This window comes from Arabidopsis lyrata, assembly GCF_000004255.2.
Source record: "Arabidopsis lyrata subsp. lyrata unplaced genomic scaffold ARALYscaffold_8, whole genome shotgun sequence".
Lineage (NCBI taxonomy): Eukaryota > Viridiplantae > Streptophyta > Magnoliopsida > Brassicales > Brassicaceae > Arabidopsis > Arabidopsis lyrata.
The window spans coordinates 22,706,558-22,731,381 of record NW_003302548.1 but is presented as its reverse complement, the minus strand read 5'-3'; the positions used below and the strand labels follow the sequence as shown (position 1 = coordinate 22,731,381).

The 24,824-nt window shown below is 37.4% G+C and overlaps 7 protein-coding genes, 1 long non-coding RNA gene and 2 other non-coding genes across 17 annotated transcripts; 5 read left to right on the top strand and 5 right to left on the bottom strand.

Moving 5' to 3' along the window:
* Window positions 1-173: 173 nt before the first annotated feature.
* TRNAN-GUU lies at window positions 174-247 on the bottom strand. Its single transcript has one exon. It is a non-coding gene; the product is annotated as a tRNA-Asn (tRNA).
* A 412-nt stretch (window positions 248-659) lies between these two features.
* LOC9301135 (U3 small nucleolar ribonucleoprotein protein MPP10) lies at window positions 660-3,881 on the bottom strand. Of its 2 annotated transcripts, none has more exons than XM_021033684.1 (13): window positions 2,994-3,881; window positions 2,835-2,890; window positions 2,623-2,713; window positions 2,428-2,538; window positions 2,198-2,335; window positions 2,046-2,114; window positions 1,900-1,941; window positions 1,737-1,805; window positions 1,553-1,624; window positions 1,407-1,457; window positions 1,174-1,315; window positions 999-1,061; window positions 660-907 (listed from the first exon to the last, which is right to left on the bottom strand). In XM_021033684.1, exons 1-12 carry the CDS (start codon window positions 3,660-3,662, stop codon window positions 1,003-1,005), a joined length of 1,569 nt encoding a protein of 522 aa, XP_020889343.1. In that variant the 5' UTR covers window positions 3,663-3,881; the 3' UTR covers window positions 660-907; window positions 999-1,002. The 2 variants fall into 2 exon arrangements, with proteins under 2 accessions (XP_020889343.1, XP_020889340.1); XM_021033681.1 differs by having other exon boundaries at window positions 660-901.
* Window positions 3,882-3,986: 105 nt separating this feature from the next.
* LOC9302828 (maf-like protein DDB_G0281937) lies at window positions 3,987-5,888 on the bottom strand. Its single transcript, XM_002865013.2, has 9 exons — window positions 5,598-5,888; window positions 5,424-5,495; window positions 5,251-5,325; window positions 5,066-5,149; window positions 4,894-4,963; window positions 4,698-4,789; window positions 4,569-4,610; window positions 4,394-4,474; window positions 3,987-4,247 (listed from the first exon to the last, which is right to left on the bottom strand). Exons 1-9 carry the CDS (start codon window positions 5,628-5,630, stop codon window positions 4,152-4,154), a joined length of 645 nt encoding a protein of 214 aa, XP_002865059.1. The 5' UTR covers window positions 5,631-5,888; the 3' UTR covers window positions 3,987-4,151.
* A 2,602-nt stretch (window positions 5,889-8,490) lies between these two features.
* LOC110230494 lies at window positions 8,491-9,189 on the bottom strand. Its single transcript, XR_002333600.1, has 2 exons — window positions 9,023-9,189; window positions 8,491-8,928 (listed from the first exon to the last, which is right to left on the bottom strand). It is a non-coding gene; the product is annotated as an uncharacterized LOC110230494 (long non-coding RNA).
* LOC9302827 (BTB/POZ domain-containing protein At5g66560) lies at window positions 8,819-11,272 on the top strand. Its single transcript, XM_021033675.1, is given in 5 exon segments — window positions 8,819-8,910; window positions 9,003-9,072; window positions 9,185-10,495; window positions 10,564-10,577; window positions 10,579-11,272. Coding segments are annotated over 5 exon segments (1,959 nt in total). The 5' UTR covers window positions 8,819-8,872; the 3' UTR covers window positions 11,105-11,272.
* Window positions 11,273-12,539: 1,267 nt separating this feature from the next.
* On the top strand, window positions 12,540-12,613 carry TRNAI-AAU. Its single transcript has one exon. It is a non-coding gene; the product is annotated as a tRNA-Ile (tRNA).
* A 106-nt stretch (window positions 12,614-12,719) lies between these two features.
* LOC9302826 (oxygen-evolving enhancer protein 1-1, chloroplastic) lies at window positions 12,720-14,439 on the top strand. Its single transcript, XM_002866708.2, has 3 exons — window positions 12,720-13,129; window positions 13,437-13,730; window positions 13,823-14,439. Exons 1-3 carry the CDS (start codon window positions 12,887-12,889, stop codon window positions 14,282-14,284), a joined length of 999 nt encoding a protein of 332 aa, XP_002866754.1. The 5' UTR covers window positions 12,720-12,886; the 3' UTR covers window positions 14,285-14,439.
* A 1,897-nt stretch (window positions 14,440-16,336) lies between these two features.
* Window positions 16,337-17,601, top strand: LOC9302825. Its single transcript, XM_021021879.1, has one exon. It carries the CDS (start codon window positions 16,901-16,903, stop codon window positions 17,369-17,371), a length of 471 nt encoding a protein of 156 aa, XP_020877538.1. The 5' UTR covers window positions 16,337-16,900; the 3' UTR covers window positions 17,372-17,601.
* A 634-nt stretch (window positions 17,602-18,235) lies between these two features.
* On the top strand, window positions 18,236-19,010 carry LOC9301134 (STS14 protein). Its single transcript, XM_021012096.1, has one exon. It carries the CDS (start codon window positions 18,236-18,238, stop codon window positions 18,953-18,955), a length of 720 nt encoding a protein of 239 aa, XP_020867755.1. The 3' UTR covers window positions 18,956-19,010.
* Window positions 19,011-19,151: 141 nt separating this feature from the next.
* LOC9301133 lies at window positions 19,152-24,086 on the bottom strand. Of its 7 annotated transcripts, none has more exons than XM_021012054.1 (13): window positions 23,752-24,086; window positions 23,488-23,581; window positions 22,693-22,735; window positions 22,423-22,600; window positions 22,022-22,103; window positions 21,537-21,608; window positions 21,327-21,452; window positions 20,413-21,221; window positions 20,186-20,285; window positions 20,037-20,096; window positions 19,867-19,953; window positions 19,658-19,783; window positions 19,152-19,573 (listed from the first exon to the last, which is right to left on the bottom strand). In XM_021012054.1, the coding sequence occupies exons 2-13, from the start codon at window positions 23,539-23,541 to the stop codon at window positions 19,271-19,273; spliced, it is 2,040 nt and encodes a 679-aa protein (XP_020867713.1). In that variant the 5' UTR covers window positions 23,542-23,581; window positions 23,752-24,086; the 3' UTR covers window positions 19,152-19,270. The 7 variants fall into 7 exon arrangements, with proteins under 7 accessions (XP_020867713.1, XP_020867707.1, XP_020867730.1 ...); XM_021012048.1 differs by having other exon boundaries at window positions 23,488-23,574; XM_021012071.1 differs by having other exon boundaries at window positions 22,693-23,408; window positions 23,488-24,086.
* Window positions 24,087-24,824: the final 738 nt, after the last annotated feature.

Here is a 24,824-nt window from a genome sequence, read left to right as displayed (position 1 = left end):
GCGGTCGGGACCCAAAGTTTAACGTTGACCACTTGAGAATATCGTTTATGGATTACGAATATCCTCCTTAAAGTCCGACTACAACTACAAGGGTCTGTTCTGTTCAATACATACACCAGGCCCAATATTACTAATGGGCTAATGAATTTTTTATATAAAATGATGTACAAAAACGCTAGAGAGAGGGGTCGAACCTCTGACCTTGTGGTTAACAGCCACACGCTCTAACCAACTGAGCTACTCCAGCTTCTTGACTACTGTTGTACGTATCATTAATTAATTTACTTACAGATCTTATGCTGGTCGATGAAATGAGATGGATTGTCCCCAATCCAAAGACGCTCAAGACTCGAGAGAGCCGAGAGTCGTAAACTCTTAAAATTTTGACAGCATTTTTTCTGAGTCTCCTCGTAGCAACCCCAATGAGATGATAATTATCTCATTTCATCATCCAAAGACTAGCAAGACTTGGCACTTTAAAGGATGGATCATGCTGGACTCGAAAGGTTATTCTATGTTGCTCTATAATTTATCTTTCGGATATGCCTAAATAACTAGTAGCTAACACATCAATCATATCATTAGGATTCATGTTGTTGCTATGAATTCTGCATTTTTTGTTTTTCGTTCGGCATTGAGATTTCTTGGGAATTTCTCTATCCATACAAGGAAAATGGAACTTCTCATATCAAAAGTATACAATAAAATTCAAATTTGTCAAAGACAAGTTCACCTATCCGAACAATAGCTAGTGTCTTTCCTTAAACCGGTAACAAAGTTTAAATATTTCTCTAATCCAAAACTGTGGTTTGATCTAATCTTCAAGCATGTGTAGCAATGCTCTTGACTGAGATCTTATCATCTTCAATTTGGCTCTGCAACTCTCTCCTCTCTTCACTGCCTGTAACTTCGAAAGAGTAAGCAATGTTCAATTTTTAAAGCTTTTTTCAATATTCTCGACGATCAATAGTCAGTCATGTAAGAGCACAGAAAAATACCAGTTCAAGGGTTCTTGGTACTTGTATCCCGCGCCTTTTTGGCCGGTTCATTTGCAGATTCAGCTGTTTCAGAAGTGAAAAGGAAAGAGGTTATGTGTCTAATATGCAACATGATGCAGTCGGATTCTGTGTTTTTACCAACTGAGTATATTCACTTTGTTATTCACTTCCTTACCCTTAAACTTTCTCTTCTTCTTAGCTCTCCTTCTCTTTCTTTCTTCCTGTGTGAGCTCAGACTCATCCTTAATGTCACCTTTCCCGGAAAATATTTCCTCTGGGGCAAGCATTGCTGCATCTGAGACTGCCACGGGCGCAACCTACACAGTACACATGGAAAAAGTTGCTAAGTATAATGGTCTCCAGTCCCAATTACCAAACAAAAAAAAAGGAAAAATTTAACAGAATTACCTCTTCCATTGCTATGGCTGGAACGTTTTGTATAGACATCTCTTCAATCACCTGAAAGTTTGGAGAAAAAAAGAAGTTATAGTCCAGAACAGTTATGTCTAAACACTTGAGGTGATCCTCATTTAGGATCTAAGCGAGAAACATACTGGTTTAGGTGTGAAGTGGAAGTGGGAGAGAGCATCCAACTTCAGGCATAGTTTCTTGAACAACATGCTTGCCTGATTTAACATTTATAAGTAAGAGAATGTGATATAGAGACTATCATAGATAGATCGGTAAACACAAAAACCCAGGAAAAATAACTAAATAAGGATCAAATCAAGCTGGAACCTCTTTCTTTAGTTCATCAGACAAAGTTATTGGGGCAAAAGCTGGATTAGCCTTCTGAACGTATTCTGCCTACAAATAACCAAATGGACCAAAACACATTTGTAAGTTTGGTTATCTCTCAAAATATGCAATAACATAATCAAATATTGTAAATCATACCAACCTCGTAAACTTCGGCAAGACCTTTCTTGCTTTTGCTATCGTCCTGCATATATCCAAAAGTAACAAATCAATTGTACTGTTATTCATCAACTATTACACCAGAGCGAGAAATGAGGATAGAAGTAGTAATTCTTCAATAAAACTCACCAATTCCTTGGCTTCTCTTTTTCCTTTAGTGGGTAGATTAGGTGCTCGCTGAACATCATCGAAACGAGCCTAAGAAGTAACAAGATCAGTTATGCAAGATCAGGAAGAAACAACGGAGACCTTAGTTACAAACTACAGCCACAAGTAGTTACCTCAATGATTCTGCTCTTGATCAAATCTTCAAGTGAGGCTGTGACCTCTTCTGTGATTACAGGAGCAGGCCTGGCATTGTGCTCAAAATCTAAATCAACTTCTAGAGCACTGTTCATTGGCCTCTTTGCAGCAGTTATCTTTCAACAAGACAAATCATACATAAATTTAGCTACAGAAAGCAAGATTCCTCTTTTACAGTTTAATTGTGAGGGAACACATGTATGGCTACCTCTCCCTGCATTGTCCAATGTTTTGGGTCTAAGTTTGCTTTCTCCATCTGTTCAATCTTGGACTGAAGCTTTAGTCGTGCTTTCTCATGGGTAGAGAGCTTTTCATTGCCCTACAGGAAAACAAATTAGTTCATAAATTAGAAATGAAGTCATTACATATCACAATGCCATGAATAAGTTAAATATTACAGTACTTGGTTTTCTCTTTCAGCTTCCTCATCTTCACTCAAATCTTTCAACTTCATTTTCGTCTCCTTCTTTTTGCCACCAAAGAAATCATCATACCTAATAATCATTGATAAGGAAGAAAACTCTTAGAACAAATCTACAGCGATACAAAGCGGTTTGTGAATTCTCTAGTTAGTTCTACTAATGTGTGATAGAGAAGAGAGCATCGAAACCATACCTTGCCCTTCCCAATTTATCTGCCTCTTCGTCGTCACCACCAGCAAAAGCATCAAACTAGAGGACAAGAACAAAATAAAAGATCATTCGAGGGAAAAACTGAGCTAGTTGTAATCATTGACTCCACTTTATATTCTTAAACACTGAGGATTGTGCTTACCTCATCATCTTCGTCTTCATCCTCATCATCTTCTTCGTCTTCATCATCGCTGAAATTTTGCTTATTTCTCTTTGCCACTCCTTTTTTGTTTTTGTAGTCATTCCCATACTCTTGTGCTTCACCTTCCTTTAAAAATTCTTCCAATTCTTTAATCTTGAAGAACTTGTCCTCTATTCCTTCATTGTCTCCATCGTCATCTTCTTCTTCTTCCTCCTCTTCTTCATCTTCTTCTTCTTCCTCCTCTTCTTCATCATCCTCTTCCTCTTCTCCTTCGCTTTCACTAGCTTCTAGCTCATTATCCTCATCCGAGTCAGAACCATCCATATCCATCTCATCAACATCATCTTCATGAGAAACCTTAAGGGACAAATTCGCAAGTTTACGAATCTCTTCAGGGTTTTTAACAAATCTGTTAACTTCCTGCCGCAAGCTTGGCAACAAATGTTGAGACTGCATATCAATTTGCTGCCAAATCTGCTCCGTATCAAAACCATCAACCCAGAGCTGATCAAGTTGAGATTTAGGGTCATGCGGCTTCAACTTCGTGAATAGATACTGAGATACAGCGCGAGCAACCTCAGATATTGAACTTGGCGCTAGAAAAACTGGTGGTTCTGTTGACTTAAGCTTCTCAAGGGCTTCAATGCCGGAATCCTTTACCGTCGCCATGGATTGAACGAAAACAGTAGAGCTTATCAGTGGCGGTGACGACGAAGGTGGGTTTAAACGGCGGTTAGGTTTTAGAAGAGGAACACGGACAAAGACAAACCTCAATGGTAAACCCTCAGAGCATGCCTCACTAAAAGTCCCCAATCAAACCTCTTCATCAGCCAGAGGGTTTCTACCTTAGTCATTGGGCCTTTAACATTCTGGAGATTTGGCCCAATTCGTAATTCAGACATCAGAATAGAAACCCACATTGGTCCGAAACTTGTTTAAAATTGTTAAGTTGAATATGCATGCGCACACTGTGTAATCAAAACTTGTTTAAACTGCAAAAAAACTGGTACATTTCAATTGATTCATGAGTTTGAAATCCGAAACCATCATCAATACTTAAAATCATGATACGGTAAATCTGTGTGTTTTTCCCAGAGTTACAATATAAATGATTGATTAGAGAGATTCAAAAGTAGTAGTCTAAGCCTTCCTACATAATCAAAAGGGGCTTGAGTTCTTCCTACATAACACATCGTTGATGCACTTTTCTGTGAGTTCTTTAGGAAGTCCCATAACTGTATCAACTCCTCCCACCTACAACATTGCAACAAAAACCCTTTTAATTTAGGTGTTATCATATAAATATCTCTTTGAACATCTATCTAAGAGATATGCTGAAACAGAACAAATCAAACAACTGTAGATCAAACACGAGCTTTTTTTGTATGAAGGGAACTAACCACAGCATCGATAAAGGGTGAAATGAGGGGATGCTCCAGGGTTAAACCTCCAGCAACCTTATACGTTATTGCATCATCAATCTGAAGATCGAAAGAACAAACAAACATATGTGTTAAAACAAACTTAGTTCAATAGATCGATAAGAAGAAGAACAAGTGTTTTTGAAATTTTTACTAGATCATCGATGATTTGTTCTGGTATCTCATGGAAATAAACCTGCATCACAACAATATTTACATCACCGCAAATGTTCAATCCACAAGAAAATTTGACACAACAGAAAGAAAAGTTTATTCTGTGTACCTCTGCTTTGTCCCATCCTCCTCTTCTAACTCCAGTTTTCAAGTTCCTTACAAGAACAGATCCCACAACGCCTCCGTGTGACCCGGAATAGCCTGTGTAGATTCCAAACAAAATGCTTAATCACAATCATTATTAGCCTCACAAGTGGCTTATAGAGTAGCATAGAACACATGGAAGTGATTAACTTGCATAAAACCTTTGATAAATTCACGAGCTTCTTCTTTAGTGGTTGGTTTTTCTCTAATGACACCTTTGTACACAACAACCTAAGAAACTCCATGACCATATAACATCAGCTAAAGATACAAAAAAAAAAGCTCACATAACAAATTCTAATCCAAAAATGTGAAGGCATTATTAAAGCATACAGTGTCTGCAGTAATCAACAGAGTCGGTTGAGGATCTTGTGCAAACTGGCTTTCACCTCCCAATTTCGATATAATCTCATTTGCCTAGTCAATACAATTACCATCACCAAAATGGTAAGCAGAATAAACTTAATTTCAAAAGACATTGAATCGATTAAAAAACCCTAGATTATATTATTATGTACCTTGGCTTCAGCAAGAGCCACAACCAAATCTTCAGGCTTCTCTGTCCTAATAGCTTTCTCATCAATGTCTGCAGTCTTGAGCCACATACATAATCACCAGCCAAACTCAATTTACTTTGTAATCCAGAGCTAAACAAAATAATCACAATTTCCACACGCACAAATGAACATACCACGATAGTGTAATCATATCCCATATCAGCCAGAATCCTCTTTCTCGCCATCGACTGAGAACCCAGAATCAGCTTCACGTTTGAGAATATTATTTTGCTTTTCATCAGCATTTTTCCATAGAAAATTTTCAAATTTACACAAAAAAAAAAAAAAAAAAAAAAAGAGAGACAAACCTTAAATCCTCTCTGCATAGCCTTGGTCGTCATCTTGGTGTTGTGCTCTAAGCGGAATAGTGAAGAAGGAAAAATAACAAAAATTAACAAAATTTGAGAAAGATTTTGTGTGTCTTTAAGCCCATGTCCAATCCTAATTTCAAGACTAAACTCTAACGTCGCTTCAACTTTATCTTTATCTTTTTATATTTTATTTTTTTATGTTTTCGGTCAATAAAGAATACTATTGTATAGTACTCCATTTTCATTTATCATAAATCCATCTATTTTATTTTTAACAACAGTTTTTAAATAAACATTTTCTTATATATATAAAATTGCTTTACTTTGTTTGGCATATTTCAATGATGGTAACAGATTTACAAAAATATACCAAATCATTTGTATTACCGTTACATTATCTAATGTTTTTATTTGTTTTTGTCAACCAAACCTTTCACATGGAATTAGGCTATCTAGCTAATTTTCATGTAATTAGGCTATCTAGCTAAAAATGTTCATTCTTGCAATTGATAGTAAAAAATATAATTTTTTTGGAAATATGTGTTTATTGGAAATTTTGTTAAGAGGTAAACTTGATCATTCAAATCTTTATTGGGCCTATTTTTCTTCACATTAAAACCAAAACAAAACAATTGGGCCTATTTTGTAAACTATCGTATATTGATGCCTCATCTAAGGAGATGGAAGAAAGAATCTGTCTTCTTCAAGAGCTCGAAAGCTCTTCGATGTTGACGTTATTCACTCTGATGTTCCTCGAGAACGTTCTGGAATCGGTGTTGTGGTTTACCGTTTTGCCACGAAACAGCCAAATCAAAACGGTCGGATTGTTTCGTGTTAGCAGTTGCATTGTCAGGATTCGTTTTAATTTCTAAATAAATTTTCCAAAAATGTTTGTCAATCTATTCATGTGTTATATAAATTATGAACGAATCCATGGAAATTATAAGCATTTAAGACTACTGTGTTCAGAGTCTACGTAAACTCCAAAAGAAAATTAAACAAAGCTAGCAGCCTCTAAGGAAGGGAACTTTCGTACCCATAGATTCTGACATTAATGAGCTACTAGACTAGTAGTTTGTCAATTAAGGATACTCACACACACACACACAATGACTCCAATTCGAATGATTGATATTCTATTTTTTTATTTTTTTACATATTGACATAAGCATTAGACAGTTGTGGACAAAATCAACGTATATGGTGTGAAAACTTGAAATGGACGAGAAGATGTGAGGTCAAACCACCAACGTTTTAGTCTTCGTAACTTTATAAGCCAGCATCCATCAAATGATATTTTCTCCTAACACGTGAGATCATAAGAAATAAGATAAAGCAAAAGAGAGAAGAAAAAAAATGAATGATTTTTAAAGTTCTCTTGACAAAGTCTACGCTTACTTTTTTTTTTTTTTTCACAAACACCATTTTCATTAAGATATCGGGAAGAGACTTTCTGCTGGGGAAAGCCATTCAGGAACCGACGAACTTACATGGGAAAATAAACTATAACGAGCCCAAGCTTTTTTGGCTAGCCAATCTGCTCGAGCATTAAGATTACGGGGAATAAATCTGATACTAAAGGAAGGGAAAAAACAAACGAGGGACCGAAAAGAGGCCAGTTCTGCAGCAAAGGATGGCCAATCTTCTTGGTTGTCGAGGAGAGAAACCAATTTCGAGCAATCAGAAGCAAAGGCGCCAGCAGTAATGCCTAACGAGGTCAAACATTCCATTGCCCAAAGCAAGGAGTCCAATTCTGCATGGAGCGGCGAGAGACTTCTTCGCGAATTCTTGAGACCAATGTGTGAGATGATGTCCGAGTCAATCAAGACCCAACCATGTCCACTTAGGCTATCCTCCAAATGCCAGGAAGCGTCTAGCTGGCATTCCGATAATTGGGGGGATAAAGCAAGGTTTAGCGCCGGCCGAACGGGAATATCGGGATCGACTTCATCTTTCGAAAGAGCTTTCTTTCAAACCGAGGCTTCTCTCAGTGCTAAGTCCAGAGTCTCCAAAGGGGGTTACTTTGATAGTCTACGCTTACTTTGATAGTTTTTTTTGTTGTTGTTGTTGTCTAATGTCTTGTGCTATTAATAGATGAAGTCCAAGATATTGCATCCACGCTTAAAAAGATCAAGAATACACCACATGGGTTTGGGGGTGGGGTATATATTTTGATTTGATTTTGTTTCATAAATAAAAGGGAAGCAGAAAATGAAATTATCATACGAAGAAGTTACATCTTCAGTAAACTACCAAAAAAAAACTAAACATAAGTAAAGAAATTTTGTACTAGTATGAGATGATACATGGACATTTTTTTAGGCATTAAAAACAGGAAAGGAAATGTTTGTAACAATCAATTCTAAAGAGGGGTCTACAAACATATATAATAAACACGAGTAACCATAATGTTTGCTTCCACATTCAAAATTTCAAAAGGTCGAATTATTTGTTTGTTTGGTTTTAGACTGTGGACGAACAAATCAATGCATTGATAGTTGCACATACTTTTTCTTTTCTCTTGCATCTCACTTTACATCTGTAAATATTGCAATAAATCATATATAAAAATTTAGAATAAAAAAAACACCAATTAATGTCTCCTTGCATTCCACATGGGCTCCTAAACGTCAAATTTCCCAATTTTCAGAATTAGATGAGACATTATAATATAGTATAAAACACAGTCTAAATAATACTAAGTCTGCCACTTAATTTCTTCAAACAAAAGCAGCTTCGTCCTTTGTCTAGTTTTGATGATTTATCAAATAAAAATCAATCGAAAATACGAATATAATCATCTACTAATATACTTTGTAATATCAATGCATTTCACATCGCAAAGAAATAAAAAGAAACAGTGGAAAGCGCAAAACGAGAGGGGTGCTTATACTAGAGTACTAAATAATTAATTAAAATGATTAACAAATGAGTGGGATTTTTGCATCTCCCAAAGCGTAATTTATCTGAAAATGTGTCGCGTTGAGAGAGTAGTTGAGATTCTTGCTGTTCTCCAACTAAACATTAATATTATTATTAAAATTAAAGAAAATAAAAAGATGGAGGATCACAAAAACAAGATCCCCTTTTTCGAAATCCGAATAATGTTTTTCTTTTAATGTGTCTCTTTCTCTGTTTCTCATGATCTAGGATTCCAATTCCTTCCCCTTTCCCTTCTTGTTCTCTCCATATTATCATTAGAAAGAGATAGGCTATTGTTTTTTTCTGTCTTTTTTTCAGAGCCTTTCTTCACAGAGTTGTTGTCTCCATTAATGGCGTCAGAGAAATCTAGCTCCAAGGGCCAAGCATGGTGAAGAGAGAGCTTACACTGAATAACAATATTAAAAATGGCTGCCTAAAGAAATTTTCTCATTTTCCTTTTTTTTTGGTATCTTGATGCAGGTTTTGTACAACTGGCTTACCTAGCGACATTGAAATCGAAGTTGATGACATGACATTCCATCTCCACAAGGTGTGTTCACAAACGCCTGAGATTTGTCTTCTTCTTTGGCTTTCTCAGTTATTATTATTATTTTTTTATGTTTACTCACAGATATTTGTGTTGTTGTTTGTGGCTTTTCCAGTTTCCACTCATGTCAAAGAGCAGGAAACTTCACAGGTTGATTACAGAGCAAGAGACTAGATCTTGTTCCATGGCGCTAATAACTGAAACGGACCCAAAAGTAGAAGAGAGTGACAAGAAAGGTAAAGGCCATGAGATCGAGGACGATGAAGAAAAAGAAGAAGAAGTAGACGAAGAGCAAGAGATCGAAGAAAATGGCTATCCTCACATAAAACTCGAGGACTTCCCCGGAAGTTCAGAGAGCTTCGAGATGGTGGCCAAGTTCTGCTACGGCGTCAAGATGGACCTCTCTGCATCCACTGTTGTTCCACTTCGTTGCGCCGCCGAACACCTCGAAATGACGGAAGAGTATTCACCGGATAACCTAATTTCCAAGACTGAGATGTTTCTCTCTCATTCCGTCTACAAGAGCTTGCGAGAATCCATTAAAGCTCTCAAAGCTTGTGAATCAGTCTCAACTTTAGCCGGATCGCTTGGTATAACGGAACAGTGCATCGAGTCTATCGTCTCCAGAGCTTCCTCAGCTGATCCTTCTCTCTTCGGTTGGCCTGTAAACGACGGCGCCACCGATCTTCAACTAATCCCCGGCGGCGCAGCGAAATCTCGAAAGAAACAGAGTAGAGATTCGAACATGGAGCTGTGGTTTGAAGATCTGACGCAACTGAGTCTTCCGATCTTCAAAACTGTGATCCTGTCAATGAAATCAGGAGATCTGAGCTCCGATATCATAGAGAGCTGTTTAATTTGTTACGCTAAAAAGCACATTCCCGGAATTCTACGTTCTAACCGGAAACCGCCATCGTCATCTTCAACTGCAGTGTCAGAGAATGAACAGAGAGAACTACTGGAGACTATAACCTCTAATCTTCCATTAGATAAAAGCTCAATCTCCTCAACAACGAGATTCCTCTTCGGCTTATTACGAACCGCAATCATCCTCAACGCCTCCGAGACTTGCCGTGATCTGCTGGAGAGAAAGATCGGAACACAGCTAGAGAGAGCCACACTCGATGACCTGCTCGTCCCTAGCTACTCATACCTCAACGAGACTTTGTACGATGTTGATTTGGTAGAGAGAATCTTAGGTCACTTTCTCGACACCTTGGAACAGTCAAACACCGCCGTAATCGAAGCTGACGGAAAATCTCCGTCGCTTATGCTCGTCGGGAAATTAATCGACGGATTTCTCGCTGAGATCGCATCCGACGCTAATCTCAAATCGGATAAATTTTTCAATCTAGCCATCTCACTCCCAGATCAAGCTCGTCTCTACGATGACGGACTTTACAGAGCCGTCGACGTATATCTCAAGGTGATCTACATAACATTTATCTCGAATTGGATCTGATTTGTTTTTGATAATTTCGTTTTCTTCAATAGGCGCATCCATGGGTAGCGTGATGGATTGTCAGAAACTGACGTTGGAAGCGTGACGTTGGAAGCGTGCACACACGCCGCGCAAAACGAGCGGCTTCCGCTACGAGCCGTCGTACAAGTTCTCTTCTTCGAGCAGTTACAGCTCCGGCATGCGATCGCCGGGACGTTATTAGCAGCTCAATCTCCGTCTCCGTCAGGAACAAGAAATCTGACGATAACGGAAACAGTAACGGAAGAGGATGGTGATGCAGTGAAAGGAGAAGGACAGGTGGACGCTGGGAAATGGAAGAAGACGGTGAGAGAGAATCAGGTGCTTCGCTTGGATATGGATACGATGAGGACGCGTGTTCACCGGTTAGAGAGAGAGTGCTCCAATATGAAGAAAGTGATCGCGAAGATTGATAAAGATGGTTCATCACCGGCGACGACGACTGATCGGCCGAGAAGTTGGTCGATTACCAAAAAATTCGGATGTAAATTCAAGACACAGGTCTGCGATTCGCACGAGGCTACGATGGTTGATCATAGATCACGACGGTCTTGAATTGTTTTCGATTGATTTTAATACTTTTTAGTTCAGAATCAGAGCGCATATTTATTGTGATTCTTTGATATTAATTTTAATCAATCCTTCAAGACAAATGTGAAACGTTTTGACTTTTGAGTTTTGTGGTATTATTATTAACTGAAATAAAAGTAGTTAAGGCCCAAAGCCCATCATTAAACGTGGTGAACTGTCCAAACTAATTGAACGACACGCCATACTAAAGCAAATTGGGCCCATTTCCCGACTACTTCAAACTGGGCCGTAACTGAACTCTTCTAGAGGAGACTTCCTAAAAACCTAAACCCTACTTGTTTTCGGCTATAAAAGAACCGACTCTCCCTAATAATAAAACAATTAGTATAAGTCCGAGTTCCGAATCGAACCTTACTCTCTGTGAATTCCCTCGTTTTCCGTAGATTTAGTTCTTCGTGATCCCATCTTCTTAGGATTATTAGTTGAATTTCTTCGTCTTCACTGGTTTCTTTGAATCGGTTTGTTATTCTTAGATCTACTCTTGTTTTTTTTTTTTGAAAAGGAAAAAATTCTCAGTGATGAAGAAACAACAGATGACGAGTCCGATGAAATCCATTCATAAAATCATGGGGACAAAAGAGGCATTTGTCTGAGAGGATTACTTTTCGTAGTATTGTTATTTATCTAGGTTTTAGGAACGAGTATATATAAAGGATTTCTCAGTGATGAAGAAACAATAGATGACGAGTCCGATGAAATCCATTCATAAAATCATGGGGACAAACGAGGCATTTGTCTGAGAGGAATCCTTTTTTTTTTCAATTAGTTTGTTTTAATTAGACTTAGGAAGAAGAAGAAGAAGAAGAAGAAAGGCATGATGAGGATTGTTTTATTGTCATCTGATTCTTATTGATGAATCTATACCTCCTACTCATTCTGAGTGCCTTCTCTTTCTTTTCATTTTCCAGTCAGAGAGATGATTGCCTTACTTATTCCCTAAATTCGGATTTAACTATGAAGTCTCTAGTCTAGGGGAAGACTACAGATACTCTTTAAGATGACAATCTGCTATGGCCAAAAAAGTTTATGAAATCACAACTGATTCTTGATATTAAAATAACAGCAAGTTCATATAATATCAGGAATTTCTTTCAAGGAGAAACCATAACTTATATAATTTCAATCTGTCTACTGGGATGCATACGAGTAATCTTACATATGATGGATGGGCTAAAGGATCCGTTGATATTTTTAATTAATCAGGACCAAATCAGCAAAAATGTATGTAAGTTCAATGATCTATACCACTTGAACAGAATCCATCTGATAGGGTACTTTATAAAGCCTAGTGGGCCGGGCCTGGCCATTATGTAACCTTCTTTGCATCTTTTACTTGAAAGCCTTAAAAATAAAATTAATTGAAGAAAAAATAAGTGTTACAGTCGGTGCTGTCATCAAAGGCCCATTAGCTCAGTTGGTTAGAGCGTCGTGCTAATAACGCGAAGGTCGCAGGTTCGAAACCTGCATGGGCCATCTTTATTTTACCTCAACACAAAACATTATTTTATGCTAGTATTATTTATACAGGTCAGCATCCCTGACTGAGACAGTATCCATATCTCCACTTCAGATTTCGACACGTGGCAACAAATAAAACCAGACACTCCGATTCCCACGAAACAAACCAATCAAAATCCTCGCCTTATCCCAATCTTATCTCAGCCCTTTGATTATTACTCTTTAGTCTTTTACTTTGCTCACACAGCTTTCGATCACCAAAGAAAAAACTCAAAACCATCTGTGGCCATGGCAGCCTCTCTCCAATCCACCGCCACATTCCTCCAGTCGGCGAAGATCGCCACCGCTCCTTCTCGCGGCAGTGCTCACCTCCGCTCTACTCAATCCGTCGGCAAATCTTTCGGGCTAGATACTTCCTCTGCTCGCCTCACTTGCTCCTTCCAATCTGACTTCAAGGACTTCGCCGGTAAATGCTCCGACGCTGTCAAAATCGCTGGATTCGCTCTTGCCACCTCTGCTCTCGTCGTCTCGGTAACTTTCTTTAATCACCTACTACTACTCTCCTCTTTCACTGATTCTTCGATAAAGATCATTACCAAACTATAGATTAATCAACAAACACAAGAGTAATTGAGTAACTGAGAAGAAGTCTTTTTGTGTGTGTGTTAATTTGCATTACCATCTTTCGAAGTCATCACATGGGTTTTATATTAAACTGAGAACAGAACAACTAAACCAATAACAGATACGGATTAGCACTATTCCAGTTCTTGTTATCGTTGATTCAATCTTATTGGATCAACTGATTTAGAGTTGTTTGTTTCTCGTGTAATGAAAGGGAGCAAGTGCAGAGGGAGCTCCAAAGAGACTGACCTACGATGAGATTCAGAGCAAGACATACATGGAAGTGAAAGGAACTGGAACGGCTAACCAGTGCCCAACTATTGACGGTGGCTCTGAGACATTCTCGTTCAAGCCAGGAAAGTACGCAGGCAAGAAGTTCTGCTTCGAGCCTACTTCCTTCACCGTCAAGGCAGACAGTGTAAGCAAGAACGCTCCTCCTGAGTTCCAGAACACCAAGCTCATGACCCGTCTCACCTACACCCTTGACGAGATCGAAGGACCCTTTGAGGTTTGATTTCGCGTCTTTGATTCTACCGCAAGAAACAGTCTGCTTAGGGTTAGGGTTTGTGATTGATCGTCTCTTTAATTTGTTTTGAGCAGGTTGCTTCAGACGGAAGCGTTAATTTCAAGGAAGAAGATGGAATCGACTACGCTGCAGTCACAGTCCAGCTTCCAGGAGGTGAGCGTGTGCCATTCCTCTTTACAGTCAAACAGCTTGACGCCTCAGGCAAACCAGACAGCTTCACCGGAAAATTCTTGGTTCCATCGTACCGTGGCTCTTCCTTCTTGGACCCAAAGGGTCGTGGTGGATCCACAGGATATGACAACGCTGTGGCATTGCCAGCTGGAGGCAGAGGAGACGAGGAGGAGCTTGTAAAGGAGAACGTGAAGAACACGGCAGCTTCGGTGGGAGAGATCACTCTGAAAGTGACAAAGAGCAAGCCGGAGACAGGAGAGGTGATCGGAGTGTTCGAGAGTCTTCAGCCGTCAGATACTGACTTGGGTGCTAAGGTACCAAAGGATGTGAAGATCCAAGGGGTGTGGTATGGTCAACTTGAGTGATCATGTTATTATATTTCTGTTGATTGTGTTTGATGATAATGACAACATCTTTTGATGCTTTCTTCGTTTATCTCTCCTATAAAAAATGCACATGCCTAAGATATTGAATTTTCTGTATATTCATGTCCTTCATCGTAAAAACAGTACCAATTTTAACCTTATGGTCTACGATGAGAAAAAACATAAATTTGTTCGTCGCGAACAAAATTTATTTTGGTTAAGAGTGTATTGGAAATTTGTGAAGCACATGTTAAGCAGTTGAGGTGAGTCTCTTTGTGAAGCTGATGATGAGTTTAAACTCAATAAAACCGAACCGATTTTGTTGTATATATAGGTTAGTATATTTTATTTTGTAACCAAATTTAGTCCAATTCGAACCAAGTCAAATTTTTCATAAACAAAAAACAACCCAAAAAGGATAAATTTTTTTATTTCTTGTCTTCTTTTTTGTGTGTACAAAATCTAGTTACTTATATAGATATTTTAAAGCTTTCTGAAAATCAAATCGAAAACTAAACCAAATTTCGTGTGAAACATAAAAACGACCCTAAGTATGAAATGCACATCCCTAAGAACCTTATTTTTTGGCATCTCATCCCTAAGAAGTAATTAAGAACCTGTAATTGTTGATTAGTTGATAGTTGATAGTTAATAGTACAGTCTACATTATATAATGATTGGGCTTTCAAAACATGTTATCAGTACCCAACATGATGGGCTATTGGGCTTTCTTGTTGGTAGTCAAATTCAAAATTTTAGTTTGTATCCAATCGGTTGAAAAAGTTGTTTTCAGTTTGTGTTGTTCATTTTATATATGAACGTAGTAGTTATGTCATATATGCATCGAGTGGCCAATAGCAAGTGGAAATAATGTTTTATTTCTTTAGAATAGTTTAGTCTAATCATCTTGCTCATTACGCTGTATTTAATGTGCATGGGGGTGTGAATATTAAACAAAACTGTGTTTAATTTAACTTATAAATTAAATATATATTGGTCTGCGTTTGGTCTTACATCTCGAAACATGAAAGAACACAGACAATTACGTTGGCATGGGACACAGCACATAACAACTGCAGATCGCAGACAGATTCTCTCTTAAGTATCAAACCATATATTAAACCACTGGCATTAGTATATAATTAGTCAGATTATTTTAGCACATAAAATTCTATTTTATATGTTAGAGAGATCGGATTCATCGCAATGTATAGTACAGATCTTACATTCACTCGGCAAAAATTTCCAGATCTTGTAGCAGCAGATTGTATGAGCGTGTGTTAGTACTACCTAATCACATGTTCGAAATCTAAAATCACCATTGTTTTGTAGCAAATTATTTTCCATTGTAACGGATAATCGTTCAATTCATTTTTAAAAAATATTGCCTCGTGCTCAAAATGGTAGTATATATCGTAAGCAAAATTGTATTATTGTCTTGTCTAATTTCACCTCATGGAATAACTATCGTTGTCCTTACATGTTTTTGTCATTAGTCCTTACCGTGGAAGATTAATATCCACTAGACCTGACGAACCATTATATAAATATTCAAATAAAATGGTTATAGGAACTTGGGACAAGTTTTTACGAATGTAAAAACAAAAGATACATCAGACAATATCAAGTTTAAAAATTAAAAACTGCCATCCGTAAATTAGACCTCAGTGGGAGACGTGGGTGATTTCAGTCCCACAAAAACATAGGGTTTCTTTGGGTGTATGTGTGAATGAATAAATTTGGTTTGAGCTACTCTATATTCAGAAAGTATAAAGTGGTAGGGAAATTAGATATTTACTTGTCGACCACTTAAAAAGATATTTTACTTTATATCGTATAAGCAATATTAATATAGCAAATGATATTTTAAAAGTGATCAGTCCCATTAAACACAAAAAGAAAGACGAAACTCGTATAACGAAAATACAATACAAAAATATCGTAAACACAATACAAAAATCAAATTCTATACAGCTTTTTGCATACCGTCCAAATCCACCACAAAAATATTAGTAGTATAATTTAGAGACTCAATAATTTTGGAGGTTTACATAATAAATGCCACATTCATGCAAAAATAAAAAGTAATAATAAAAAACGTCAAGGTAGGTGACTCTTGTATCTACCAAAAGGGTCCAAAAAGAATCTAAAGGGACCCAATCACACATGCCAGCCTGAGCAGTCCCAATTGTTTTCACGTGAGATCTAACCCACCGGTGACGCTAAACCTCCGGCCAACTCAATCTTGTCTGCTTGCCGGTCATGCCTCTGTCTGCCACGTGGCCCCCTCCTCCTTCACAAGTCACCACCTATGCTCCTTCCCTCTCTCATTCTTCGCCACGTTCTCTCTCCTTATTTCCCGAATTACCCTTCACGTAACCCACCATGCGCTGTCATGTTTAGTTGTTATCACTACACGACACTTCCGACGTGGACTTAGATTCTCGATGCTGTCTTCTTCTGCTCTCTTCTCCTTCCTTTCGTATATATAAACTCGTCATAAGGTCGTCTCTTTCAATTCATCAAGATCTCTCTATCTTACAACTCTTAAGAATAAACTTAAACTCACGAGTCAAGTCAATAGAGTTTAACGTTTTCAAAGACACATAAACAAAAATGGGAGCGTGCGTTTCACGTGAATCTTTGAGGAGCGATTCAGCGAAGCTTATACTGCTCGACGGTACTTTACAAGAGTTCTCATCTCCGGTCAAAGTTTGGCAGATTTTGCAAAAGAACCCTACGAGTTTCGTCTGTAACTCAGACGAAATGGACTTCGACGACGCAGTTTCAGCTGTCGCTGGCAACGAAGAGCTCCGATCAGGGCAGCTTTACTTTGTTTTACCTCTGACGTGGCTCAATCATCCGCTACGGGCGGAGGAAATGGCGGCCTTGGCTGTTAAAGCTAGTTTGGCGTTGACCAAGAGCGGCGGCGTTGGTTGGGTTTCCTGTGACGAAGATGTAGCGATATCGGAAAATACTTACCAAAAGAAAAACATCGTCGGAGTTAAGTCGAACGGTGGTGGCGGAAGAGGTTGTGGTAAAGGGAAGAGGCGATTCACGGCTAATTTGAGCACGATCGCCGAGTAGGGTCAATTTAGTCATTTTCAGAAAAAAATTCGACCGACGTATAAATTGTAATTAGAAATGTTTGACTTTCTTGTTTTTTTTTTTTTTTGGAGAAAAAATTATCCAGTAGATTTTTTTTATTACTCAGTATTTGAGAAATGGGCACGAGGATGAAGATATTCCGTTGATGTGATTCCAATCTTAATAACGATGCAATTTCGTAGCTATATGAATCCTTTCATGCGTAATGATCCATCTTCTTGTTAATTTTATAATCTTTACAATTTCATACCCTTTGTGTTTTAACCTAGATTTGGTCGGATATAATCGACCGATCCAATCCACCAAAGTTAAATCTAAAAATGATAAGGGCTGTTTTGCAAAATGACAAATATGGTGTAACAATTTTTATTTAAGAAACAAGATATGGATTAATCAAATGATCAGATATGCTTTGATGAAGTTGTGGTCCATTCTTACTTCTCTTCTGCATATTTATCACATGAGTTTCTTCTGGTCATCTTATGCATTCGGGACTATAGCACAAAAATACAACGTGACAACAAAAACAACCGAGTAAAAACTAGCTATAAAGACAACAAGATTTCAAATTCTCTGTTGCCACTGATAGTGAAAATCCTTTTTAATTTTTCTTTAGGGGGTTGCATTTGCACCGCGTTAAAAACCCCAATAATACAAGAGAAAGCAAAGACATGATTGGATATTCTTCGATTATGATGTCGAACAACATCAATAATTAACACTTGTATAGTTTGGCAAGAGATGAGGTAAAGAGAGCTGGACCCATTGGCCCTATAAGCATTAATGGGTCTGTCACATGCAACACAGACAACTTGAGAGTGGATCAATCAACATTCACGTGCCATGATCCTCTCTTCCTCTTATTTTGTCTCCTTCCAGAGTTCCACCGATCCATATCTTTCTCCATTATACATCTCTAGTTATCTCCCTTTAACATATAGTTTTTTTTTATATACCTTTAATGACTATATAAACCGAACACTGATCTTTTTCAGGTTGCGAATAAACAAACCAAGAATGGCTTTAACCCATCACATCATCTTCGTGGCACTTCTTGTCATCTCCGTCAGAGCCGTCTCTTCTGCTGCGAAACTGGAACCCAAACAAACCGTCCCTACTTCTCCGGCAATCTCTACGGCGGCTAAAGCTTTCACGGATGCGCACAACAAGGCCAGAGCCATGGTTGGTGTTTCACCACTAGTTTGGAGCCAGACGCTAGAAGCTGCTGCGAGTCGGCTGGCTCGTTACCAGAGGAACCAGAAGAAGTGTGAGTTCGCGAGTCTTAACCCTGGGAAATACGGAGCGAACCAGCTTTGGGCTAAAGGCTTAGTAGCCGTGACACCGTCTCTTGCGGTGGAGACTTGGGTGAAGGAGAAACCTTTCTACAACTACAAGTCAGACACGTGTGCTGTGAACCACACGTGCGGGGTCTATAAACAAGTCGTGTGGAGAAACTCTAAAGAGCTCGGATGTGCTCAAGCCACGTGTACGAAAGAGTCAACGGTTTTGACCATTTGTTTTTACAATCCTCCGGGAAATATAATTGGCCAAAAGCCTTACTAAGCAAATTGGATTCAATAATCAAAGGCTTTAAATAAAAAGAGAATTATATGTCTTCTTTTTTTTGCTAATAGTTTGGTAAGATTCAGTTTTGGAATTATAAATCGAATATTATTATGCTATGATCTGATTGATGTTAAGCTGTGAATTAATGCCAAGTAACTGTGAGGAGACAGGATCCAATGATCTCTCTTCCATATCAGAGAGACAGAAACAACATTATCATAATCAGAAAGTGGGGACATGGACAGCGATATCTTATATATACACACACACTCTCACTCTCTTATATATATATATATGAATCCTTGAATAATTTCATTTGGCAGCTTCTCTAAGAATAAGATATCTAAATGTAAAGCTGTGAGGGATCCAATCAATAGGCTTGCGTGGTTTACTACTAGATTGACATCTCTTTAGACATTTCCTTGAAGATTCCGGTATACTCCGGTTAACCATCTCTGTTAAACCCGTAGGACATAAACCTGAGTCTTTTGAAAACGTTTCCACAAGCTTTGGCAATAGGATTCTCTGCTTGTGTATGCTTAAGTTCATTCTTATGTATTCTTCTTTCGACGTTTCAAGCTCTTGCTGGATTCTTTTTGGTGTATATACACGAACCTGTTTGAAACAAATAAGCAGAGACTTTAAGTTTTATTTGGCATTTCAGGATTTAAGGGTTTCACAGAGATCATTGGTAAGTACCGCGGGATCGGAGTGGCTGCCTGAAGTAAGTGCAAAGTGTAGGAGAGGCTCAGGATGATCGATTGCGTAAGCTAATCTTCCATCTCCTGCTTTGAATTTTCTCGAAGCAAATAGTAGTCTAAGCCACTAAGAAAAATGAAAAGAAGATTTTGTTTACTTTTATGCTCTGAGGAGAAGCCTTTAAGAGTTTCATGACTTCTCTTGTGTACCTGTCCAGGATGAGACATTTTGCATCCAAGAATCGAACTTTGTATAGCTTCCGCGCTAACTGTGTATCCACCAACATTATATGCAGCCTGGAAAAATGCAAAAGCACGATAATTTCAGAATCTAAAAATGATGGTTCATGTGTATTCTCCTTGCAAGAGATGTTTGTTACCTTGAGTAGCAGTAAGACTCTCTTCACATTGTTCTGTGGAATCCCATAAGCTAAAAAAGCCTAAAAGATATTCAAAGAAATTTTGATAAGAAACCAACATTGTAGGCGTAAAGAAATTGAGATTAGTTAATGAAAGCAATAGATTTTACATGCATCACAAGTGCATTGTGCACATTTATCCAAAACGCTAGCTTCTCTTCATGTTTCAACTTCCTTGGATCGACTTCCTCCAATCTACTAATTAGTGACCTGCAAGAGTTTAAACATTTCAAGATTGTGCAATCGACCCCAATTCACTTCCAATCAAATTCCACCCTCATGTGTAACAACAACTCAAATGTCCAAAAGGACCAGCTTTAGTCTCAAGGCGACTCACTTGAAGTTTTGCAGAAGATCTTCGACCTCACTGGCTTTTTTGGCGTCTCTGTAAATGCAAAGCACTTCAACAATGCTGCTGTAAGGTCCACTGAAGTTTTTTTCTCCTTCTACATGGAAAGAGTTGTCTAACTGAACATCAAAAAAGGAGTTGTTTCCGAATCCAGGGCTCGATGTATCGTATTGGTCAGAGGGCGAAAATGCACTCGATGATAAAGATGAGTTTGGAGACGAAAGCCCGCGATGTAGTACAGTAGGTGGCTCTGCAAGCTTGCAGTATATTTCTGACATACACTTGACCATTCCTTCAGATAACTTGTTGGGTGTTTCTGGAACATGATCCGAGATTCGGGTGCCAAGATGTTCAGCTAGACTGATTAGAATTTCTCCATTCTGCACATACAGCGGTTGGGAGTGACAAGAGCGGATGGCTTTACTCCAAGAATCTTCTGGAGAAGCTTTTCTACTCTCAAATGCCGAACGTTGAGAGTGGCTACGACGAAAATTGGGGTCCATCTGGTCTTGGTCAACCGCAGGAATCTCTGTTTTCTTTGATTGATTTTGATTATCATCAAGCAGAGGATCTGTGTGTTGATTTGTTTTCGAGGGGGTATCATCATCTTCAGAAAAATCTAGCCGCCTTCTAGGGGTTGTAACAGGAGGAGATTTGGGCTTCTTGCTCTCTGAATTTGGAGATACAGAAGAGATTTGCTGCTCAAAGGCTTTTCTATATAACGAAAGAAGATACTGTTCCAAATGTATAACTTCCATCTCCAACACCGCAACATCTTTGATTAAATCAGTAGCTGTCTGAAGAGGAAATCAACGCCAAGAAGGCAAGAACGCATCCATATAAGGAACAAAGCTCATTTAAAAAAAAAACATATTCAATTTTGGGAAACGTAAGTAACTGACCTTAGGCATGGCAATGTGGTTTGTTTCAGTCAGTACGTAAGAAGAGGCTGTTCGATAACTTAACGCTTTCTCTAATGCACAACGAATCTTAAACTGATCTTCTAATCTTGTCTCGAGCTGCGTAATCTATAATTCCAATCACAAGATAAGATGATTGAGCCTAACCAACCAAACAAGGACATGAACCAAGTAAAAAACCATACACATTACCTCTTGCTTCAATGAAGTTTCGGTGTTTGAATTATATTGATTACGCTTTGATTCATTTGAACGCCCCATGTCCTAAACCAAGTCAGACAAAATCCATAAACGATAATCTGTCTCAGAAGAGGTTTAATATGAAAATAGAAACAGCTTTGGGCTCACTTCATTTCATTTATAAGAGAGATTAGTATCTAATAATGTGATACCAGAAAGGAAATTCTTTTGAAAAATATAAGACAAATAAGAAGGATACAAAGAAGTATAGCGAAGCATATGTGTAAAAGGCTTTGCACAAAAAAGATGCAAAGAAAAAAGCAGCTTGGGGAAAAATAGAGAGAAAAAGATACTAATTAGTCAAAAAAACAGAAAGATAAATCCAAGAAGGCAAGAGAATCATGTCTCAGCGTCTTAGGCTGTTCTTTAACAAATACCAATACACTTTATCTCAACTTTAACATGTAAAAAAAGCAAAAAGAGATGATCGTACTCACCAGCTTCATTCGTTGAGAGGCTTCATGAGAACTGTTTGAGGTTTTATCTCCCTCAACTCTTTTCTTTTCTGGAAAGCTGGCACTGTTCAGAAACAGCATTTACAAAGAAAGAATCACTCTTAAATCCAATTTGTATCAGACAAAAATTATAAATCGTTAACTCTTCACCCACTACACTAACATATTTAAAAGTTTTAACAGACTCATTATTTTGTTCAGGACCACAAAAAACTGTAACAACAGAAGATCTGGATGATTTTGCAACCATAACTCTCAATATTCCAGTTTCTACCTAAACCCATCGCAGCAAGGGAATCCATTGACAGACAATAGAGACACATTGAGAAGTCTACAAGTTTAGAAGTAGTTGTTAATAACGAACAATAGAGTGGACATTTTACCTCTTTGAACGCTTGTGATTTTGGACAATTCTCAAATCCAACATTCCACCACCTACTCCAAATCCCATTTGTCCACAAAAGGAGCTGACTATTTTCTCCTTAGCAAAAGAGATACAGTAGATGCTTGAAGAGATTGTAGCAACAATTAGTGTCACCAATCCAAAAAGCAGAGCTGCTGCTAGAAACCCATTACAAAAAGCTTGAGCTTTAAGGGGAGATAGATTGAAAAGTTAGGGACTTTAGAAGAAAAGGCAAGTGAATCTTCTTCACCTGTGAGAGGCCAACGGAAACTATAAACTTGCGAATCTTCAATCTTTTTAGCAATAAAGGAGGAAGCTTTTAACATTAAAAAGTGACAAAAGAAGCGTGGTGGGTTCAATTGAAGAAAAAAAAGTTAGCTATGGCTCATGTTTTCATGGAAATGGTAGTGAGAAAAAGAGAGGCGACTCGTGTCAAAAGACCAGTCACCAATGTGTGTACACGACCCCACGAGTCGTCGTCAAATTCTCAACCAAATCGGCCAAAAAAAGAGAGAGAGAGCTAGAAATCTACATAGATGGTCAAAATCAAAATAGACAAAGTGACAAAAGTGTTTTTGCCTTTAAAATAAAAAGTTACTGTGGTGCTTATGGTGACCAAACTAGTTAGAAATTAATTAAACTAAACTATATACTATATTCATGGGTATTAAAAATAATACCCTGTTTTTATAGATTAGCTGATGGTCTATTCAATATTAATTGAGTTTTAACAACTAAAGATAGATGATAATAAGGAAGAAAAGAATATAAAAGTGTCTACAAAAAGTAGAAAAAAAGGAATATTAATTTGATGAGTTTAGAGATTTCTTCAGCTTGTTGGGAAGCAAGTCAGAGTTGTTGACCGTCCCTCTAACTTCTCCACAGTTCTTGAATCACATGGCCCCATTGGCACGAAACTATCTTCTTATCTTACTTAATCATCAACTTATTCATACTTTTAGTTCTCTATTCAATTATACAAAACTTCAACTGAATCATCAATTCTTTTCCAGTCAAATTTGATTGAGTAGATAAAAATATTTACCTCAGCAGTCATAAGATAGGAGATGGGACTACAGTGAGACATTTCAACGAACATATTGTCTGCAATAAACCCGTGAACCCATAGTCTCTCAATCCTGAAAAGCCAAAAATCACCGCTACAATAACATTAAATAAATTCTACCCGAAACCAAGGACATCGTCGAATGCATCCAACACATCATCAAAAGAAAGAAAGTGATAAAATTCCAAATGTAAATCGCTCAACAGAGATAAAGAAGATGGAAGAAGACAGAAAAATACTGACCTCAAAAGAAATGAAAGTAAAAAAAGGGTTAAAAAGGAAACATCAAATTTTTGGAAAGATGATATCTTTTGGGTTCTTGTGACTTGTCTTTCTTTCTCTCTCTTGTGTTTTTTTTTTGGAGAGAAAAATTAGACAAATGCGATGTCCGGAGAATTTGTTTGTGTGTAAGAAGTGGACTTTCGTTTGTCAAAGAATCCACACGAGAAAACTAAAATGGCATTATAAAATTGTAAATGTGAAAGCTTAAAGTTTTTTTTTTTCTCCGAAGATCAATGCATAAAAAAAGGTGTGGGACCATCCAGGTCTTCTCTATAATGTCGTCATGCTTCAACTAGTCGTTATAGAAAAAAAGAACTACAACGTTACGTATCAGATCCGATTTTAGTTTTGAAATCTTTAATTTTTGGAATAATTAGATTGTATACCCTAAATTTTATTGGAAATTTGAAATGTATACTATAATTTTTACCAATTTGAGATGTATCTTATTCTTTGTTCAAAATGACATTTTTGTCCTTAATTAATAACTAAAGAAAATGAAAATAAAATCATTTGATTAGTTAGTTTTTACAAATATTATTTAAAATTCAAAATTAAACTGTTCATATTAAAAAATTATATGCTCAAAATTATTTTTTATTATTTTGTGAAAATGTTAGATAATGATGAAACTAATCTAATAATTATGATATAAATTTTGACTTTTAATCATATAATAAAATTATCTAGATTTTGGGTTGATGTAGTAAATATTTTGGATAATGATTGGTTTAATATTAACTACGAATTTTAATTATATATAATTCAAAAATATTTTTTTAGATTTTTTTATAGTTAATATTTTTGAGATATATAATATATATATGCACTATATTTATTTTAAATTTATTATGAATATAAATTATATAATTTAAAATTAATTCCAAAATAAATTATTAATTTAAATACTATAACTAAAAATAATTATCTCATTGGACTGTATATGAATATTTGCGATTGTTAAGTTTGGTGAGTTAAGAGGAGACAGTAAGAGATTATGGTAACAAACAAAGAGAGTATTGGTAATGGTAAAC

Bases quoted from the DNA above. Each gene is read 5' to 3' on its own strand.
- LOC9301133 (XM_021012054.1), bottom strand. From the start codon at position 23,541: ATGTTCGTTGAAATGTCTCACTGTAGTCCCATCTCCTATCTTATGACT. The intron at 22,736-23,487 runs GTAAATATTTTT...ATTGCTAAAAAG, and splicing joins CCTATCTTATGACTGCTGAG to ATTGAAGATTCGCAAGTTTA. The intron at 21,609-22,021 runs GTGAGTACGATC...GACTTGGTTTAG, and splicing joins CCTCTCAACGAATGAAGCTG to GACATGGGGCGTTCAAATGA.
- LOC9301135 (XM_021033684.1), bottom strand. From the start codon at position 3,662: ATGGCGACGGTAAAGGATTCCGGCATTGAAGCCCTTGAGAAGCTTAAG. The intron at 1,942-2,045 runs GTGAGTTTTATT...GGATATATGCAG, and splicing joins AAAGAGAAGCCAAGGAATTG to GACGATAGCAAAAGCAAGAA. The intron at 1,625-1,736 runs GTTCCAGCTTGA...ATGTTAAATCAG, and splicing joins CTGATGAACTAAAGAAAGAG to GCAAGCATGTTGTTCAAGAA.
- LOC9301134 (XM_021012096.1), top strand. From the start codon at position 18,236: ATGATCCTCTCTTCCTCTTATTTTGTCTCCTTCCAGAGTTCCACCGAT.
- LOC9302825 (XM_021021879.1), top strand. From the start codon at position 16,901: ATGGGAGCGTGCGTTTCACGTGAATCTTTGAGGAGCGATTCAGCGAAG.
- LOC9302828 (XM_002865013.2), bottom strand. From the start codon at position 5,630: ATGACGACCAAGGCTATGCAGAGAGGATTTAAG. The intron at 4,790-4,893 runs GTTTTATGCAAG...GAATCTACACAG, and splicing joins AGCTCGTGAATTTATCAAAG to GCTATTCCGGGTCACACGGA. The intron at 4,248-4,393 runs GTTAGTTCCCTT...GCAATGTTGTAG, and splicing joins CACCCTTTATCGATGCTGTG to GTGGGAGGAGTTGATACAGT.
- LOC9302826 (XM_002866708.2), top strand. From the start codon at position 12,887: ATGGCAGCCTCTCTCCAATCCACCGCCACATTCCTCCAGTCGGCGAAG. The intron at 13,130-13,436 runs GTAACTTTCTTT...GTGTAATGAAAG, and splicing joins CCTCTGCTCTCGTCGTCTCG to GGAGCAAGTGCAGAGGGAGC. The intron at 13,731-13,822 runs GTTTGATTTCGC...TGTTTTGAGCAG, and splicing joins AGATCGAAGGACCCTTTGAG to GTTGCTTCAGACGGAAGCGT.